We start from the raw sequence: 19188 nt of genomic DNA, 5'->3' as shown, positions 1-19188 counted from the left end.
ATAAGATTCTTTTGGCCCTAGAAGCAAAAAGGGACAATCACCCACCATGATAACATGTCAGGTTTTATATCAAAACAATAAGGACAATTATTTCAGTTTTACTGCTATAGTTCATCATCCCCAATATTATACTGGTTGATTAAATGCATAATTGAAATGCTTAGCATACAATGAAAGCACTCTATAGCTAACTGGGAAGGGAGGAGAGAGAAAGGGAGTTGGGAATTTTTTGCTTAATTGATTTGATGTCTGAATGTTCTTTGACAGGTAAGAAAAGACAGCCTGTATTTCTCATTGTATGGATAATTGTACATGTTATCTGTTTGATATAAACTGAATAAAGAGTGAACAAAAAATAAAATGACTGACTGTGTCGAAGGCAGCACACAGATTCAATAATACTAAAGCTACAAAGTGGTCTTTGTCGCCATTGGCAGTACATCCAGGAGTGATGGGTGCAGAGGGCAGGGCGGAACTCTGACAAACAAGTAACTTACCTTCAGTAATGCTCTTTCTGGTAGAGACTATCTAACCGCAGATGCCTTACCTTTTGAAAACTTCCCAGGTCTCAGATTGGATAAGAACATTTTTAAGTCATACCCTTGCACACCGACAGCTGGAGCCACAGGGCTCCATTCCGCATGTTGCTCTGGAGGTGACAAGCGGAGCACTACAGAGGCACCACCCCTGGGTGCTGACATCAGTTGCTTTCTGAATAGCCCCCACCTGCAGACGCAGAATGCAAACTTCAGATTCATAGTCACCAGTGTGCAGATCACAAATTGAGACCTTTTCTAAATGAGAAGAGTCCTGTTCACAGAAAGGGAAGGATGGGAAAGTCAAGAGCGGAATCCGCAGTTAGACAGAGTCTCGAACAGAAAGAGCGTTAATGAAGGTAAGGAACATGTTGTTCTGATAGAAACTTCTAAATGCAGATTTAATATTAATTTGAAAAGTTTTATAAAGCGCGAACAAGACCCAGACGGGTATCAGAGCGCTGTACAAAGAAGCAAATTAACATTGACATGAAGAAACAGTGACCGCACAATACAAAATAGCAGCATAAGAGGAGCCTGAGACATAAAAGAAAATGTGGGTGCTAGGGGAGGACGTGGTGGCAGGAGGACAAACAAGTAAAAGCCCTACTAGATGTGCTGTGTAGTTTAAGCAGCGCACTATGTCCAACCAATGACAAAATACATTTCAGATCCAAAGTAAAAGTGATTGTCAAGTGCATATTTCAAAACATAAAGAGATAAGATTGTCAGGCATACATTTCAACACACAAAGTAAAAATGATTGTCAAGCTCTAGAGGGAAGGGACTATCACATGGCCTAGAAGTTACTGCTGCTGAAGTTCTTCCGGAAGTATACATTTGACCTGTTTCTTGAATGAAGCAGTTGAGGGGTTGGCTCTGATCTCCGTCGGTAGGGCATTCCAGATCCTTGGAGCCAGCCCTGAGAAGGTGCGATTGTAAGAACTTTTTTATTTAGGTGGTTTCAGGAGTAAGGTATTAGAGCTTCTTAAGTTTTGCCTGGAACCAGAGAGCTCAAGTTTCTTGGCCAGGTAAACGGGGCTATTGAAGTGTATAGCTTTATGTGTTAGACAGGCTATCTTGAAGCGGATCCTTGCTTCAATAGGAAGCCAGTTAAGTTGAATTAAGTCAGGTGTAATATGATCATGCTTTCTGGAGCCTGTGATTAGTCTGGCAGAGGCGTTCAGAGTAGCTCTTAGCAGAGCTAACCTAAATTTAGGAAGCCCAGCTAGGGTCACCAAACCATATTCAACTCGCGAGATAAGGGATTGGACTACTGCCTGAATGTCCTCAGGAGGTAGGAAAGGTTTGATTTTCCTAAGAGTGTTGAGCTGATGATTGGCACTCTTAATGGTGGCACTGATGTGCCCTTGCAGGTTTATAAATTTGTGACACCTAGAGAACAGGCAGAGTCCACCATATGCGGGGTGCAGTTGAGTGCAGAGATTTGTTTGATCCAATTTTGTGTTGGGGTCTCTTGGTTGAGGGAGGTAATCAGGAGAAATTCTGTTTTATGGGAATTTAGTAACAGATGGTTGTGTTACCACTGTTGAGTTCTGTGGAGCACTCCATTAATAGTTTTAATGTCATCTGGAGAGGAGATCTTCAGATACAGTTGGGTATCGTCCACGTACATATGGTACTGAATGTTTGACCCGTTCAGAATAACAGTTAGCGGTTCCATGAAGAGACTGAAGAGCGTGGGCAAGAGTACAGATCCTCGAGGTACCCCAATAGTGACTGTGGAGCTGTCAGCCAAAGATTGGTTGACTTTGGTTCTTTGTGTTCGGTTATGCAGGAAGGAGGAGAACCAATTTAAGACAGGGCCAGATAACTTAATTAACCTTCTGCAATACAGGATGGGGTTATCATGTTTGAAAGCGTCAAAAGCAGAGGACAGGTCAAGAAGAATTAGAAGGCAAGGCCTATCTTGGTCCAGAGCTCTTAAGACGTCATCAACAATGTGAGTTAGCGCTGTGTCTGTACTATGACCTGATCGAAAGCCTGACTGATGTCGATCATGGAGCTGAAATTTCTCAATGTGGTCGCAGAGCTGTGTGTGAACACATTTCTCAAGCAACTTTGCAAGAGACATGATGCTGGTGATCGGCCGTTAGTTATTGGGGTCCGTTAGGTCTGCATTGGGCTTCTTGGGGATGGGTGTGACTTGACCCATTTTGAGGCAGTCTGGTATCCTCCCCTGTACGAGAGATTGTTGGATGATCTTGGACCAGAGAGACAGAATAGCCAGGTTGAGGTCTTTGAGCAACTTAGCGGGGAGTGGATCACTGAAATGGTTGGATGGTTTAAGAGAAGCCAAGAAATGCGATAACTCCTCCCGGTCCGGGAGTAGAAAGCTATTCCAGCATGCATTGTTTTTGGGTGTGTACTCTGTAGGGTAGGGCGGAACACTTACTGCTGCAGGTACTGTCAAACCCAAGGGGCTCATCGACAACAGGTTAGCAGCGGCACGTTGCTGCTCCAGATCAACACTCTCTGTTCAGAAAAGTGCGCTGAGAAGTCCTCACCGGGACCAGCGGATTTGATTGCTGGAGTAGGATTAGCCTGTTTGATGATATCAAACAGTTTTTGGGGAGGTTTTTAGCGCCGTCAAGCTGATCTCTGAAATGATCTTATTTAGCAATACGAATGGGTTTGTTAAAAGAGCTTCTCATCTTCCTTAATTGTTTGAGACTGGAGGTAGAGGGGGCATTTCTCCAGCGTCTCTCAGAGAGCCTTCGATTGAGTTGTTCATCATTAAGGGCACCATTGAACCAAGGTTTGGATTGTTTGCAAGGGATCCTTTTGAGTTGCTTTGGGTCTGCAGAGTCGAGAATGTTTGACATAGTGATCCATCAACTCTTCCAAATTATTCATGTAAGTGGGAGGTTCTAGAAGATTCTTGCTCAAGTTGGAGAGGCTAGGAATGTGGACGTCTCAGATGACGGGTCAATTGCTTGTTTTTGAGCGGTTGACCTTGTCCGAGCAATACCTTTTCTTGAATGTGAAAGGAGATTTGGTGATGATCTGACCAATCGCATGGTACTAGGTCATCCAGTTGAATGATGTGATCTCTAGCTATGATAAGGTCAAGGGTAGTGCCCTTGGAATGAGTGGGTCTGTTGCAGGCCTGTATATAGTTGAGGTCGGAGAGGAACGTCTTAAAAGATCAAACAAGTGGATCATTCGTGTCATTCCAGTGAAGGTTGAAGTCACAGAGGAAGATATGGTTAGGGTGGAGGGCTGAGCTGGCAGAGATGGATTCCATAAGTTGCTCTACAAAACGTAAGTTATCCCCAGGGGGGTGATAGATTGAGTGTAGCAAACAGACAATCTTGCCCTTGTTCCAAATTTCAGTGACTAGGATCTCACAGGATGACATCAGATCCATATGAGTCTGCTTCAGAATGAGGCTAGAACGATAGATGCAGGCGATGTTTCCCCCCCCCCCCCAGGTTTAATAGGTCTATCGCATCTAATAATGTCATAGCCAGGAGGAATTAGGATGTCCAGTATAGGAGAGGAGAAGTCATTAAGCCACGTTTCCGTAAGAATCAGAAGATCCAGTTCTTATGATATGATGAGTTCGGAGATATCCGCTGCGTGTTTCACTGCTGATCTGCAGTTGAGAAGCATCGATTTGATATTAGAGTTTGTAGTTGCTTCCACTCAGTGTGCTGTGGCGATTTGAAGTAAGTTACCCTTATTCAAGGATCTAGAGTTAACGCTAGGTTCTCTATCTGGATCAGAAGTTATATTGGGGATGATGTTCGTAGAGACGGTATAGTCCTCATAAGATAGTGAAAGTGTGAGCGTGTCCTCCTCAGACAAATGTGCCTGGAATCTAAGAGGTTTATCCTGGAGGTTGGTAAGAGGGCAAGAGGGCCAGTGTGGCTTACTAGGTTAAGTGCCAAACGACCTTTCCATTCCACCCCTTAAAGTGGTTGTTATGGGCTTAGGGAGATCGTACCCCGGGGGAGGATGTGGTTTGCACAATTTCTCATTTCTCAATGAGCAGTGTAGGAGGATCTGGAGGTTATCCTTTACAGTATGTAGGTCCAACTTCAGTTCAGTTAGTTTTTCCTCAATGCGGCGAAGGCGGTCAGTCATGTACCCGCCCAGAATAAAATGTAGGGCAAGGACCTTTCTCCTCACAGTACTTACACGGGGAGAAGGACTCATACTTGGGTTCATTTATGGGCTCCAAATGTGGGGTGGGATTGGCAACTATGGTGTTCGGGATCTGAGCAGTACGTTGGGGAGAACACCCTTGAGTATGGCAGTGGGGGGGGGGGGGGCATGGTGGTGGATCTATGACCTAACTCAAACCAAAAAGTCCTGCAGGACTAAGAGGGCAGAGTGCCCTCCATAACGGACCTCATTGTCAAGGCAAAAGTTGTTCCTTAACATGTGGAGCGACACCCAAGTCACTTGCCTGGCACGTCTACAGGACAGGCACTCCACATGCCAATGCATTGTAGCAGCCTTGGCTCTGGTAGAGTGAGCCCATAAGCCATCTGGGGCCTGCTTTTAAGCCAGAACACAGCCAATCATATTGCAGAGAACAATTCAGAGATGGATGGTCCTCTTATGTATAGCTCTGCTTTTCTTTGCTCTATGAATCTAATAGAGTTAATCGTCCACCCGGTGTTCTCTAGTATGATCAAAATAAAAACTACGGGGCCTTTCCAGATCGAAGGAGTCTCTCCTCCTTATTAGAGGGGTGAGGTGAAGCAAAGAATGCGGGAAAGGTAATATTCTGCCCGACACGAAATGGAGTCACTACCTTCGGAAGGAAGAACCAACTTATCGAGATAGAAGGTGGTTTAAGGTGGGTTGACGGAGAGGGCTTGTAGCTCACATATCCACCACGCCGATGTTATGGCTACCAGAAATACTGTTTTGAGTGTGAGCAGACAGAGGACAGCTGTGGAGCGGTCCTCAAGGGGGCAAACCTGTGGAATGTAAGAACCAAGTTCTAATCTAATTGGGGCATTATAAAAGGATAAGAGTGAAACATATACTACAAACCCTTAAGAAAATGAATCACTGTAGGTGATGTAAAGAAAGAGGGCAGGTCTGTAACCACAAAAAGGACAAAAGAACCACCAGATACCCTTTTAACTGTGCCCAGTGCAAGTCCTGGCTGGGCCTGGGGCAAAACGAAAAACACTTCAGACAACTTAGTATGAAGTGGGTTAATCGATTGGTGCAACATCAAGCCACAAACTTGTCCAAACAGCAGGCAAATACAGATTCAGTTGAAGGGTGTCTGACTGCCAAGAGGACAACTTCAGGAGGAAGAACAAAAAGGCTCAGGTGCTGTCGCACAATCTCCAAGCACAGAGGTGGAGCATGTGCAGATTTTGGATGCAGGCTATTGCCTTGCTGCTGTGCCAAAGAGGCAGCCTGATTGGAGGGCAGATGCTCATGCCTAGGAGTTATGGATACCACACTCTCCGTGCCTAATCAGGTGCCACTATGATGATTTGGGTATGTTGGTCCTAATCTTCTTCAGAACTCAGGGCAGAAGAGGAATCGGCAGAAAAGGAGTCCAAGGTTGCACTATATGCGGAACGCGTCTACAAGCAAGAGACACCTTGGAAACTCCAACGCACAAAAGTGCAGACTGTGTTCTTATTGCAGCGAAAAGATGAGCCGTGGTTCTCCTCATTTGCAGAAAGGGCCCTGCACCATCTCCAGAACTAGTCACCAGTCGTGATCCATGAAGCTTCAACATCTGTGTTTGTCTGCCCAAGCGTCGAGGGATTCTGCCAGGTGAAAAACCACCAAGAAAATCTCCTCAAGTTCCAGCCATGTCCAGAGGCACAGTCCCTTCTGGCACAGGGTCCACGACTCACCCCACCGAGCTTCTTGCATTACCACATGGCGGTGGTGGGGTCTGTGAGTACCTGTACCTGTGGAGTGAAGGAAACCTTTTAACGCCAAGCAGATGGCTCAGAACTCCAGTACCTAATGTGAAGGCAAGCCTCCGCCAAGGACCAGAGGCCTCTGATCCCCCACCTCTCACAGGTTGCCCCAGCAGGCCAGAAGCAAGGCATCGGTCACCACTGTCGGCTCTGAATGGGGTAAGAAGAGGGGTCTACTGTTGACCCAGTCATGGCCCAGCAGCCACCAATACAGATATTTTGCAGTTTCCTCCAAAATGTAAACTCTATTGAAGAGATCCCCCCCTGATGATGTGCCCACTGGGATCTCAGATACCACTGCAGAGCCCGCAAATGCCACCTGGCATGCTTCATCAGGAGGCCATCAGTCCCTGCAACCTCAGTCTTCCTTACTGAGATCTAGGACATGGGTGCTACACCGGGATCATATCCCCGACTGTCCTGGGCTCTCCTTTCTTGGTGCAAAACAACAGTGTCCAAAATGCCTCTGAGGAAGGGAAACGTCTGCAATGGAGTCAAGTATGACTTTGGCACATTGATAGAGAAACTCAGGATGTTAGGAGATTCTCCATAGTCTGGAGTTGTGTGATGACAGCCTGGGTATTGCCTGTAGTCAACAGCCAGTAGTTGAGGTAGGGGAAGACTGGGACCCCAGACATCTGAAGATGTGCTGCAATCACCACCATCACTTTCTTGAACACCTAAGGGGCGCTGGTACAACCAAAAGGGAGCACAGTAAGCTCAAAATCCTCATGACCCACCGTGAACCACAGGTAATGTCTGTGGACCTGCTGGAAGGGAATGTGGAAATAAGTGCCTTGCAGGTCCAGCGCTACCATCCAGCCTCAATGTTTGAGGGCAGGGTGAACACTTTGAACATGTCTTTCCGCAGAAAGGCATTGAGGGGGAAGAAAATCTAATATGGAAAGTAGGCCCAGCATCCTTTTTCAGCACCAGGAAGAAGCGGGATTAACAACCACAACCAACTTCTGGCAAAGTACCGTATGTATGGCTCCCATGGTCGAAAGAGCCTGCACTTCCTGACAGATGGTCCTCCATCAGCTTGTCTGTGGAAAATGGAAGGCATGTTGAAAAATGGTAAGGTGTGACACCATGAAACAATTTGCAGAACTTGCTTGTCTGAAGTTACTGCCTGCCACCTCAACAGTTAATCCTCTGACATAGTGGCTGTGCACCATCAAGAGTACGCTAAAGGGGCGTGGGGTGCAGCAACTTCAGGAGCATGACCTCGAGTAATGATGATGCCCTCGTGCCTTCTCAGGATATAAAGAGAGGCTGGAAGGGACCAAATATCACTTGGAAGTCTTATGCTTCGTGGATTTACGAAGGATTTAAATAGCACACAATCTGTTGAGAGCTTGGGATTTGGACATACCTGTAGACCTCGACCAATATTGGTGTTGGGGGAGGGGGGAGGAGGGTCGTGTGGTGCTTCACCATGAAGAACTTCTCTTCGCAGTCTCGAATGGACTTGGGGTACATCAAAGCACAAGCACTGCAGGCCTTGAAAATCATAGTCCGAGCCTATTCGCCACAGGCAAACCATATGGTGGGGGGCAGTAACAGACATTTCTTTGCGACATTCCCCACAGGGTTTGAACTCTGTAGATTAGGGAGTACTCCCTTGTACGCTGTAGACCTTTCCCAGAAATTTTTTAGACAGTGTCTCAATGAGACGAGGGGTAGCTTTGGATCCACGTCTGTTAGTGCAGAAAGAAAAGAGCTGATATCAACACACACGGGTGACGCATATTTAGAGTTCCACACGTCACATCAGAAGCGCAGAAACATCGGTGAAGAGCCACATAGCACCACCTTGTTGCCACAAAGGAATACTGCTCAAGATTTTCCAGAACCAATCTGAACCCTGAGGAGTATTCAAAAGGTGAGGAATCTGCGATAAGAGGTCTATCAGAATAGGCTATATCTAGCAGGTGGTGACATTCCAAAATGGTGGCGATATTTATATTAACATTTATCCCAGAATTTAATGGGAAATGGCAAGAGAGATATACGCCTACAGTTAGTCAAAATAGCAGAATCAATTATGGGTAAAATAGCCCTTTCCAAAATGGTGATACTCCCCAGACTTATGCACTTGTTTCTCAACCTCCCCCGCGGCATCCCTTTGAGATGGTCTGGGGAGCTGGGTTTGCATTTTTACAAGACATTACGTAGGGTACAGGCAGGCATAGGGTGAATTTAAAGATCCTGAATGATTTATAAGGAGTATCCCAGTGCTAGCAGGAGAGCCCAGGTGCCCAGCTCCAGACCAGAAGAACTACTTCTCCCCAGACAAAAACCTAGTTTTCCGTTTTTTCCGTAAGATGGGCTCAGAAACAGTCCGTTCGCATCTCACAGTGTTTCTCATTCCAGGTCTTGATAGCCAAAAAGGAAAAGGCCTTACCACCCCTTCGAACCTGCTTAACGCGTGGAATAACTAAAAGAGAAGTGCAGCGTTCTGGGGGGAATATACTGAGTGAATCTATCAGCCAAACGAGGGCTAAAAGAGAACACTGCTCTATGGACCATCACTAATGCTTCGACGAGGATGCGTGGAGGAACACCTAGGCAGACGGAGAAGTAGCCTAGTTGCCGCGTTTAGAACCACCTGCAGGCGCTACACCTGGGCTTTAACAGCTACCAGGAACAGAACATTCGTATAGTCAAGATGCAAAGTGATACTTTTCATGCCACGAAAGAAAGGAGGGGGAAAAAATTCGTAATGGTACCATGCAGTGCAAAGCATTGACCTATTACTGCAGAAATCTGAGCCTTCATAGAAAGGGTATTTGTCCAGTTTTACTCCACATTATTTTTTTTTTACATCTAGAGAATGAGGTGGCGGGGCATGCAATGCAGAGGGCCAAAGATTTTCTCACCAGTTGAACAAATGTGACCCGAAAGAGAACTCCAGTCTCCGCTGCATTGCATTTCAATTGGCTGTTCCGGGGGTGCCTAGGAACTATGGACTAAGATAGATTACTTAGCAGCCCAGATTCAATAGATGACAAGGTAGTAGGATGGTCATTATTTGCACAAACTGCAGAATCCGGCATTAGAGCGCAAACGGAGTGAACTTGTGACACAATCAAAAGTAAGGCAGGGTCACTACAAAAAGTCACTAGATTGCAGAGAATTGCCTTAAAAGGTTAGTGGATAGTGGTGAAGAAGACAAGCAATATAGTGTATGCCCCCAGCATCCCTTTGGCAAGACTCTGGAGGTCAGTACAGCTACCTGACACAGCTAGACTGGATCTTTGGGAGGAAGCAGGTATCCTTACGAAAGGGGATGGTTTCCATATGGGAAAATGAATGTACCTAGAGGCTATGATCCAAGATTGAGGACCATCAGCCTCCCAATTCCGGACATACGGTGCAGTGGTTTGGGGCTTTAGGACTAAATAGAAAAACATCCACTGAGCCACAAACTCATGAACTAATTCAGCAACTTTTATGATGGAGAACTGTTGCAGGATGTGACCTGGTTTTATAAATCACTATTAAAAATGACAAGATATAACTGAACACCAATGATGTTGAAGTGGGAAATAATTTTGCAAGGTGGTTGTGAACAGAGAATGGACTAAGAGGCCAAGGACACACTCATAAAATATACAGTAATGCCAAGTTAAAATATGCATAGCTTAAATGTATACACAACATCTACATGACAGTGAAAAGAATAAACATGATTGTAGGGTCTGAGCTAATCAAGTACCAGCAATGTGACCACCTTACGGTAGACTTCTTTCACATGGTACGTGTACATAAGCTGCATATACAGCAGTCACAGAGTAAGTAGGTTTGGGTAACCCACAACTCTCTCTAGGTATGGTATAGAAAGATACGGGTAGATCGATTTTCCTTTTGGAAACGGGTGGTTTTACATTGAGAAAAATTGTATTGGAGTCCGGCAAGGCACTAATCTGCCCGTCTTTCCATTTGGTAATCAAGATTTGAGGCATATGCTCTTTGCCTGCTCAGAATTGAGAAAGTCACAAAGGAATCTGCAGCTCGCTTTGCTCCAAAGCAATGATGAAAAATTTGTAGAACTTGAATTTTCTGTTAGATGAAGGGTTTTTTTTTTTTCAATGAGGACGGAATAGTTAGGAAATCTGATTCAAACACTGAAATGTTTATGTTACAAATTAACAAATTTACTTTTAAAAATGTTCTAATTGGTGAAGGATTTTTGTTAGATTGGTATAATTGAGAATCATTATTTAGTACTCCCACCTGCGATATAGTAAACTTTGCTAAAACAGTCATCGGGAGGGTTGCTGGCTATATGGGTAGGGGAGGCGCAGAGCCACTCTTGGCAATTAAACTCAATTGATTCAGAACTATTTGGAGCGCTTCAAGAGGGTTCTAAAGCGTTTTATATACATATGTCCAGAAACACATATATATATATTTTATGCCAGCAGCACAAGAAAATGCATGAGTGATATTGTGTCTTTTGAAAACATAATGTCTTGTTGAGCATGGCAGCACTATACATGCTTTGCACATTGTGGAGGTCAGTTTCAAGGGCTGCTGGGGAACACTGATTTCAGAATCTGCACCCCTGAACAAGAGATATATTGAAGGCGTGTATGTGTGTGTGTTTATGCATCCTGAAGGGTTCAGCGTACGTACATCTACCAGATGTGTGCATGTTTGTGAACCCTAATAGCATGTCTATGTGTGTGCACATCAAGCAAGTGACAGCAGAAGTGGCAAAAGCAGTGTTATGAAGGAGGCAGAGATATCACACTGTTGTGGCCCTACTCGCCCTGTGAGCTTACTGTCTGAATTGTGAAATTATGTTTATACAAGTGCATTTAAGTTGTGGCACGTAAAAAACAATGCATTGACAAGCAACTATTTTCATACGTCATCAGTTTAAAGGATGAGGTGAACATTGTGATAGGTCATGGGCGGATCCAAAACATGAATGAAAAGCGTTGGAGCCAATGCCCGAAGGGGGCTGTAGGAAACAAGCCAATGGCTGAAGGGGGATGACCACAAGCATCTTACTGTATGTATGTGTGTGTGGTGTGGTGTGGTGTGGTGTGGTGTAATGTGCCAACATGAGGTTTTGCTAAACAGCCAAAGCAGTCTGTATTGAGACCTAAAAGACCCCCACAGAAGATGAAGTTATTTTACCGGTCTCTCCACTGCAAGACTCACCCATGAGCCCTCCTCCCTGTGCTCGCCGCACCTACTACTAAACGAAAAGAAACCTAAAAGGTGAAACCTGTAAAACGAAAGTAACGCTGCCCAAGTCATAAAAAGACCTGCTCAACTTCTAGGTTTCACTTACACGCACAGTGGTGCTGTCCAGGGGAGCTGGGCTGCCAACATTGAAATTTCTTTCTCCAAAGACGGAACGCGGTGCAGAAAGGTTCACAAACCCCTCCTACAGTACCAACAAAATAATCCACATTATTAATTTTATACATCGGGAGTGTTGCACTCTACCATTTCTTGACGGGCTATTGCAAAGTAAAATAAAAACAGATGCATGCAAGTTACTGGTGAAAACCCACATCCCTGTGTGCATGAAGTGAACAACGTCTAGACAGAGCTATAAACACGCACATGAAGTGAGTGCATCGCCAGGTCCCCAAACATCTCGCCCTCAACAACATCCAGGTTTACTAAAAACACATCTATTGGATCCTTCCTTGCTAGGCCATTAATTTATTTGAATCTTATTTCACTCGGGCACAATGTGTGTGTGTGTATAGATAGATAGATAGATAGATATATATATATATATATATATATATAAATAACACACACACACACAACTAGCCATCTCTGGCAGAAATACGATCTCATAATAGATTATAAGATCATATTTAAAACAGAGCGTGGTGAAGGCAGACATTTACAAGGCACGTTCTGGAGCTAATTAAATTCCTGGAAAACATTATTCCAAGTTGGAAGTCTCCCAGAGAGTGGCCTGCAACTCTTGGAAACGGGACAATTGCATTTGTTTAACTGCAATTACAGAAAACACATTTGGTAACTAGGACCCATTTTCTCCAGAGCACAGCAGACATCCACGTAGATGCGCTGCTGTTACACGTGAACACTTGGAAGTTAGCACTATAAATGCTACCCCTTTGTGTAAAGTCGTCTTTACATAATTATTGATCCCGTTTATTTATTCTACTTATAGGAACTTGTAATAAGAATAAACTGTTGTATAAAAATAGATGTTCATGATTTTTTAGTAATTTACATCATCAAGTAGGAAACCGCAATGCCTTCCAAATATGCGCGCAGCCCACAGGTTTAAAAATTTTAAAAGCGAGAAAGCTTATGGATTCCATAATGAAATTATCATTATAAAAAAAAAAAACGACAGTACGACCATTTGGCACCGACCCACAAATATTCCTAAAAGCCACACTTTCAGCATTCTATTGCCCCCTGGTGGCCTTAAACGTGCACAGCAAATCGAGTATTTTTGCGGAAAATAAAATAATAAAACTTCAGGACCTGTCCATCTTTGCCTTCTTTAATCAGCGCCGGAGAAGGTGCCAAAGCCTTGCTAATGGATGGTTTTGTTGTTGACGGCTTCGCTAGCTGTCTTGGTGCCGTGGCGCTGGGGGAAACACCGTTTCCGGTTATTGTGTGAGTTCTCTTTAGCGAGCAACTTCCCTGCTGCCCTTCAGACTTCACGACCTTAAGAAGTTCGATTTTCGTATCAGGAGTTCCTTGAGCCAAACCGAAATCCACCAGGGCATATCTGAAATAGATTATGTTCTGATTACACCCACTGTAGTTTTAAACAAATTACGTACATTTCAACAGAAACAACTTTCGTTCATTTGAGTGAGGGGCCGGGTTAGTCAAGAGGCTACAACACAACATAGTAGTTTGAATTTTCTGTATCTAAAAGGGGGCGCAACAAGGCTCGAACGTTTTGGGAGGGCTAACAGGTCACCCATTAGAGGTAGGTCTAACACTTACAGCAAGGGGCGGAGCTATCCTTAGAGCCAATACAAAACAAGCACTGGAAATGCAATAGGTCTCGCATTTGCTTGAGTTATAACTATTGGCGTTGAAAATGATATTGCCTGCGTTATGAAATTTATGTATGTGGTGTGTAGTGGAATTATGTGGGTTGGACTGAAATTGATAGTTGTGGAATTGTGTAGCGTGGAGTGGATGTGAGTAATGGAATTATGTGGCAAGGTGTGCAGTGGAATTGTGTGGATAGTAATGATGTGGTATTGAGTATACTGGAATTATGTGGCGAGGAACTGTGGGTCATGAGCGAGATTGTCTGGAATGATATTTTGTGTTGTGGAGTGGTATGTAGTGGACTTTAACTATGTGGTGTGCTGTTGAATTTTGTCGCATGAAGTGGAATTCTGTGTTGTAGATTAGATGTATTATGTAATTGTGTTGCTGAGTTGAATGATGTGGTTTGGTTTTGAATTATGTGGTGTGGAATGGAAATGTGTGGATATGAATTGTGTGGCGTGAAACTGGAGTATTGAGGGGAATAATGCTGATTGGAATGATGTGGTATGGTCTGGAGTCCATTTATGTGGATTGTTACAATGTAAGAGTGGTTTTATGTGGGGTATACTTATGTGGTATTGAGTAGAGTGTAATTATGGGGAGTTGAATCATGTTGCATTGAGTGGTATTATGTTGGGTGCTGTTGAATTGTGTGATGTGGAATTGTGTGTCACACTAAACTTGATAACACTGTTGGACATTTGTTGCACCTCATTAGTACCAGCTTAATATCTAACTATAGCAATAAGCAACAGAAATTTGACAAGTCCAGCTTTGAAAAGGGCCTTCATTACACTGCAACACGCGTCACTGCTTTTTTAGAAGTTCAAAACCGTTTGAGCTAGAAACTTTTTTGTTGTTAAAATCTGCAGATTGTGCAGCAGATGATGGATTATATAGCCAATGCATCAAATCTATAATTATGTGAAAATTGCTGCAGCCGCATAAAAGCATAATTACAATGGCCTTGACTATATGTAATGTATCCCTGTGCTCACCACACCCAACAAGACAGGGTGAAGTCCAATATTATCCAAGAAGTTAGTTAGTGATAAAGCATGGGAGTATACACACACCTATCCCCCCCATCCTCTAATCACTCAGACTGCATAGGCTTTCCCAGCCTCAGGGGAGGGGCCATGACATGCAGGACTGCAGCAGGAAGTATGGAGCAGAGTGCAACCTATCCCTGGGTCGGTCGCGGCCAGGCTCCAGCTGCCATTGCAGCTGCGGATGGATGCAGGAGATTTAGCTTCCTGAGGGTGTCCTTGTTTCTGGAGCCAGCAAGGAATGCAGGAATACTGGAGCTCATAGCACGCTCAATGGTAGGCGGAAACAGAAAACGTACAACTTTGAAAATTGAAATGATTGAGGCACATGGGGGAGTGGGAAGGGCTGCAATGCCTCATGAGCTCAGCGACGCTGCCCGAGCGCTTCAGAGGCATTTGCAACCATGGATCACCCCGCGCCTCTTCCCAAATGTGAATTGCCTCGAGTTTGTTTGCAGACGAACAGTGAAACTGTGCAAGCCTTGGGTGTAAGTGGTTCCACAGCACTCACTTTTTTTAAAATGGTGCACAAAACAAACACGAAAGAAAAAGTAGTCCTCAGAGGAACACAAACACTGAATGCGTAAGGAAACAGTACGTGGCCAGTGCTCCGTGGCAGGAAAGCAGAAACACAAAGGAGGGAAAAGAGGAATGATTGCCCAGTAGCAATGGGAAGCAATGGGAGGAGTTTAACTCCACAAACCATACTCAACAGGTCGCTAAGCGACAACTCCAGCACTAACCTAAAATAGAGTGATAAATGACTAAATTTTAAACATATTTATCCAACCGTATAAAATAACAAACATGTTTCAGTGGATTTGATCATGTTTATAGTTCTACAGACAAAGATCTTTAACCCCTTCTGTGCCCATGACGAGCTGGACTCGTCATGGAGCACAGTCACGCTGTGCCCATGACGAGTCCAGCTCGTCATGGCACCCACCCACGGGGGAAGCGCTGGCGCTCCCCCCCGTGAGTGGTCGATATTTATTTTTTTTACTGGGAAGGCAGGGGAAGACCTTCCCCTGCCTCCCCCCGCGTCATCAATGACGTCAGCGCGCGAGCCGCGCGGACGTCATTGGAGGTTTCCAGTTTGCTCTCCGTGGCGCAGGAAGCCATTTGCTTCCTGCGCGTCGGAGAGTAAAGGTGAGTTTTGGGGCTGGGGAGGGGGGATTTTTGCATCGGTGGGTTTGGGTTAGGGTGGGGGCACTATGGAAGGCCCAGGCATGCCAGAGGCTCGGCTTCGTTCGTGTGCCCTGTGAAACGGATTCAAATTTGAAAAACGCTAGTCTTTCTAGTTGCTTCCCTGTAAAATGGATCCAAAATGCTGAGAAATGCCCTTCTTTGTAATTTTTCAAATCCAAAGTGCAGCAGCATGTAGAGAAATAGAATTTCTTATATGAGAATAATAGCAAGACAGAGGGGTTGCAAAGTGGCCAGATTGATTTTTTTTTACATCCAAATACACCAGCATCACTTTACAGAGTTTGCCAGTGAAGTGCTACTTTCATTTTCTCGTCTTTCTTTGAAGAGCATTGTTGTTTCCAGGTTGGGAGAGTGTACCATTCCTAGAGGTACTGCAATACCTGGTTGATGGGTGGATTGGAAAACACAATGTGTACCATGGCTCTGTGTTTATGGATGTGGTCTTTTTATACCATACTGCTTACGTTTTGTAAGGATGTAAGCAATGGACAGTGAAACGGTTCCCTTGAGGGCCCTCTAGTCATGTCCATAACTTTTCAGGTGAAACCACTCGCTGATTTCTGAATAGTTAGTGAGAGATCGTTTAGGTAACCAGGTTGTTTCTGCTTACATTTCACATGCTTTGCATTCCCTATGAGTGGTTGCTTTTTTTTTTTTTTTTTTAGGCAGCATATTTCTCTTATCAAGTGCATAATTTGAATTGAGCCACATCCAAGTGTTTATAGCGGGCACAATTAGGTTACAGCTGAAGGCAGTGCGAGTTTCAGTGGGCAAGTATGGTGTTCAGTGGGGATGTGGCACTATGGCCAGAGCTGTGGAATTTGGAACTGGGGAACCGGGTTCCGCATTCATGACCAGTCCACCACACCACTGTACTGAGGGAGCACATTCCCATGCTAGACCGTAGAAGGCCCCACTAGACCTTAGAAGGCTTGATGTCTTGGCACAAGCAGGTGTATCCTAGTGGTGTCAATTGTGGGTTAACCTTGAAGGCCTGTCCACCACAATCCATACTGAAGTCCATCTCAAATTTCCCACCTCCCAGCGTTCCCCTGGGTCTCCCGGTAAAAATGGTGCCTCACTTGTGTGGGAGGCCAAAGTACCCGCGGCAGGCAAGGGCCCAAAACGTAGTGATGCGACATCAACATTGCCTATCCAAAAAAATGTTTGGGCCCTTGCCTGTCGCGGGAACTTGGGCCTCCCACACAAGTGAGGCACCATTTTTACCGGGAGACCCAGGGGAACGCTGGGAGGTGGGAAATTTGAGTGAGCCCGGTGATGCAACTTTCCCACACAAAAATGTGTGGGAAAAAGTGATTTTTTTCAGCTAAAATTGAGGTTTGCAGGGGATTCTGGGTAAGGGAACGTTGGGGGATCCACGCAAGCCATACCTCCCTGGAAGCCCCCGGGTGTCTAGTTTTCAGAAATGTATGGGTTTGGTAGGTTTCCATAGATGGCCGCCGAGCACCAGGCCAAAAACCCAAGTGACCCCCCTTGCAAAACCAGGTGGTTTTGAGATAGGCAATTTTGATGTTACCTCACTACGTTTTGCGCCGTTTCCTGTCGCGGGCACTAGGCCAACCCACACAAGTGAGGTACCATTTTTCTCGTAAGACTTTGGGGAACGCGGGGTGGGTGGAAATTTGTGGATCCACGCAGATTCCGGAACTTTCCACCACAGAAAGGTGGGGAAAATGTGTTTTTTTGGACAATGTTTTAGGTTTGCAAGGGATTCTGGGTAACAGACCCTGGTGGGAGGCAGTCAAGTCACCCCATCCTGGATTCCCCTGGGTGTCTAGTTTTAAAAAATGTATAGGTTTGCTAGGTTTCCCAAGGTGCCCACAGAGCTAGGGTTCAAAAACTACAGCTAGACATTTTGCCAAAAAAGGGTCATTTTTCACAGCGAAATTGAGGTGTGACCAAGTTGCGTTTTGTGCCGTTTCCTGTCGCGGGCACTATGCCTACCCACACAAGTGAGGTACCATTTTTATCGGGAGACTTAAAGTAATTCAGATTTGTAAAGGAACTGTTATTATCTATTGACTTTCGATGCATTTCTGCCTTCCAAATGAAAGACATTGTGTAAAAAATAAGTCATTCTAAAAAATGACTGATAATTCTCATACTAGTATGAGTATTCCCCATTTCAGAAATGTGCAAATATTTATTGTTTCTAAACTCTATATTTTGTTCCCATTTCAGAAATACATAGGTGTCTTTCATACCGATTTTTCCATGTACACATTTTTACATAATAATTACTATATACCCGGTACATAATAAAAAACCATTGCAAGTTGCTGCTCAGTTTTTGGCTCTGGGCTCGTCGGGTTCTTGGTGAACCTACAAGTCCTATATATCCCCACAACCAGTAATGTCCAGCGGATGCAACAGTATATTGCTTTCAAAGAGCTGTCATAATTAGAAGAAGTTACAGGTGAAAACGTTGACACAAAAGGCTGTTTGTCAACTAATTTTCAATTTATCCTATATTTAACTGTTTGTTTCTATAAAAAAACCTTGATGGATCTACACAAATGACCCCTTGCTGAATTCAGAATTTTGTCTTCGTCTCGAAAATGTATAGCTTTCCAGGATCCATTATTGCTTTTGTACCCATTTCTGCCATTAACTGGAAGGAGGTCAAAAGCACAAAAAATAGCAAAAATAGGCTATGTCCCAGAAAAATGCCAAAACTGTGTAAAAAATGTTGGGTTTCTGACAAAAGTCTGGTATCCCCGAAAAGCTGGGAAAATGGCGATTTCAACCCCACAAACCTTTTTTTGATAACATTTGCAGGGAAAAACCCAGATGCTTTCATTTGCAGCCCGTTTTTCCAATTTTTCCAAAAAAACCCCAAAAGTTTGCTGTATTTTGGCTCATTTCTGTGACACCTCTAGGGGAATCCACAAACCCTGAGTACCTTTAGAATCCCCATGATGTTGGAAGAAAAGGACGCAAATTTGGCGTGGATACCTAATGTGGTCAAAAAGTTACAGGGGCCTAAGCGCGCACTACCCCAAATAGCCAAAAAAAGGCTTGGCACAGGAGGGGGAAAAGGCCTGGCAGCGAAGGGGTTAAAAAGGCCAATGAGTGATATGACAAATAAAAAGCATCATCTGCGGATTTCCATACTAAGCACTTTCAAACCAGTGTTTAGCAAGTTATTACAAGATGATGGCCCCTTTTTTGTTTTCTGTGAAATGACAATGAGTTTATGAAATATTTTTAATTCGAACTTCAGAAAGACCGTCCTTTCTGACAGTTGACTTCAGATAAGTTTTCAGTTTGCTCATCAGGACGTTGCAACATATGCTTATTTGAGGCCATACTGATGTACAGGTCTCACACTATTGAAGTTAATGGGTTAATATACCTGATTTTGGGATGTCTGACTGGCAAACTGATTACTAATGCATCCTCAATGCGTCCTGTGAT

The 19188-nt window shown here is 44.4% G+C and overlaps 1 protein-coding gene across 8 annotated transcripts in view; it reads right to left on the bottom strand.

Moving 5' to 3' along the window:
• The window catches only part of CDC7 (cell division cycle 7), a 324644-nt gene that overhangs the window by 25274 nt on the left and 280182 nt on the right, over window positions 1-19188 (bottom strand). For 4 of the 8 annotated variants that reach the window (XM_085602165.1, XM_085602163.1, XM_085602166.1 and 1 more), the window contains 3 exons: window positions 12962-13211; window positions 11775-11870; window positions 601-726 (listed from right to left, as the gene is read on the bottom strand). In XM_085602165.1, the coding sequence (XP_085458291.1) occupies window positions 601-726; window positions 11775-11870; window positions 12962-13211 (472 nt within the window). The remainder of the gene's footprint in view (window positions 1-600; window positions 727-11774; window positions 11871-12961; window positions 13212-19188) is intronic. The other 4 variants (XM_085602167.1, XM_085602168.1, XM_085602169.1 and 1 more) reach the window with 2 other exon arrangements.

Source organism: Triturus cristatus, chromosome 4_2 (genome assembly GCF_964204655.1).
Source record: "Triturus cristatus chromosome 4_2, aTriCri1.1, whole genome shotgun sequence".
Classification (NCBI taxonomy): domain Eukaryota; kingdom Metazoa; phylum Chordata; class Amphibia; order Caudata; family Salamandridae; genus Triturus; species Triturus cristatus.
The sequence above is the reverse complement of the archived record's forward strand: the minus strand, read 5'-3'. Positions and strand labels throughout refer to the sequence as shown.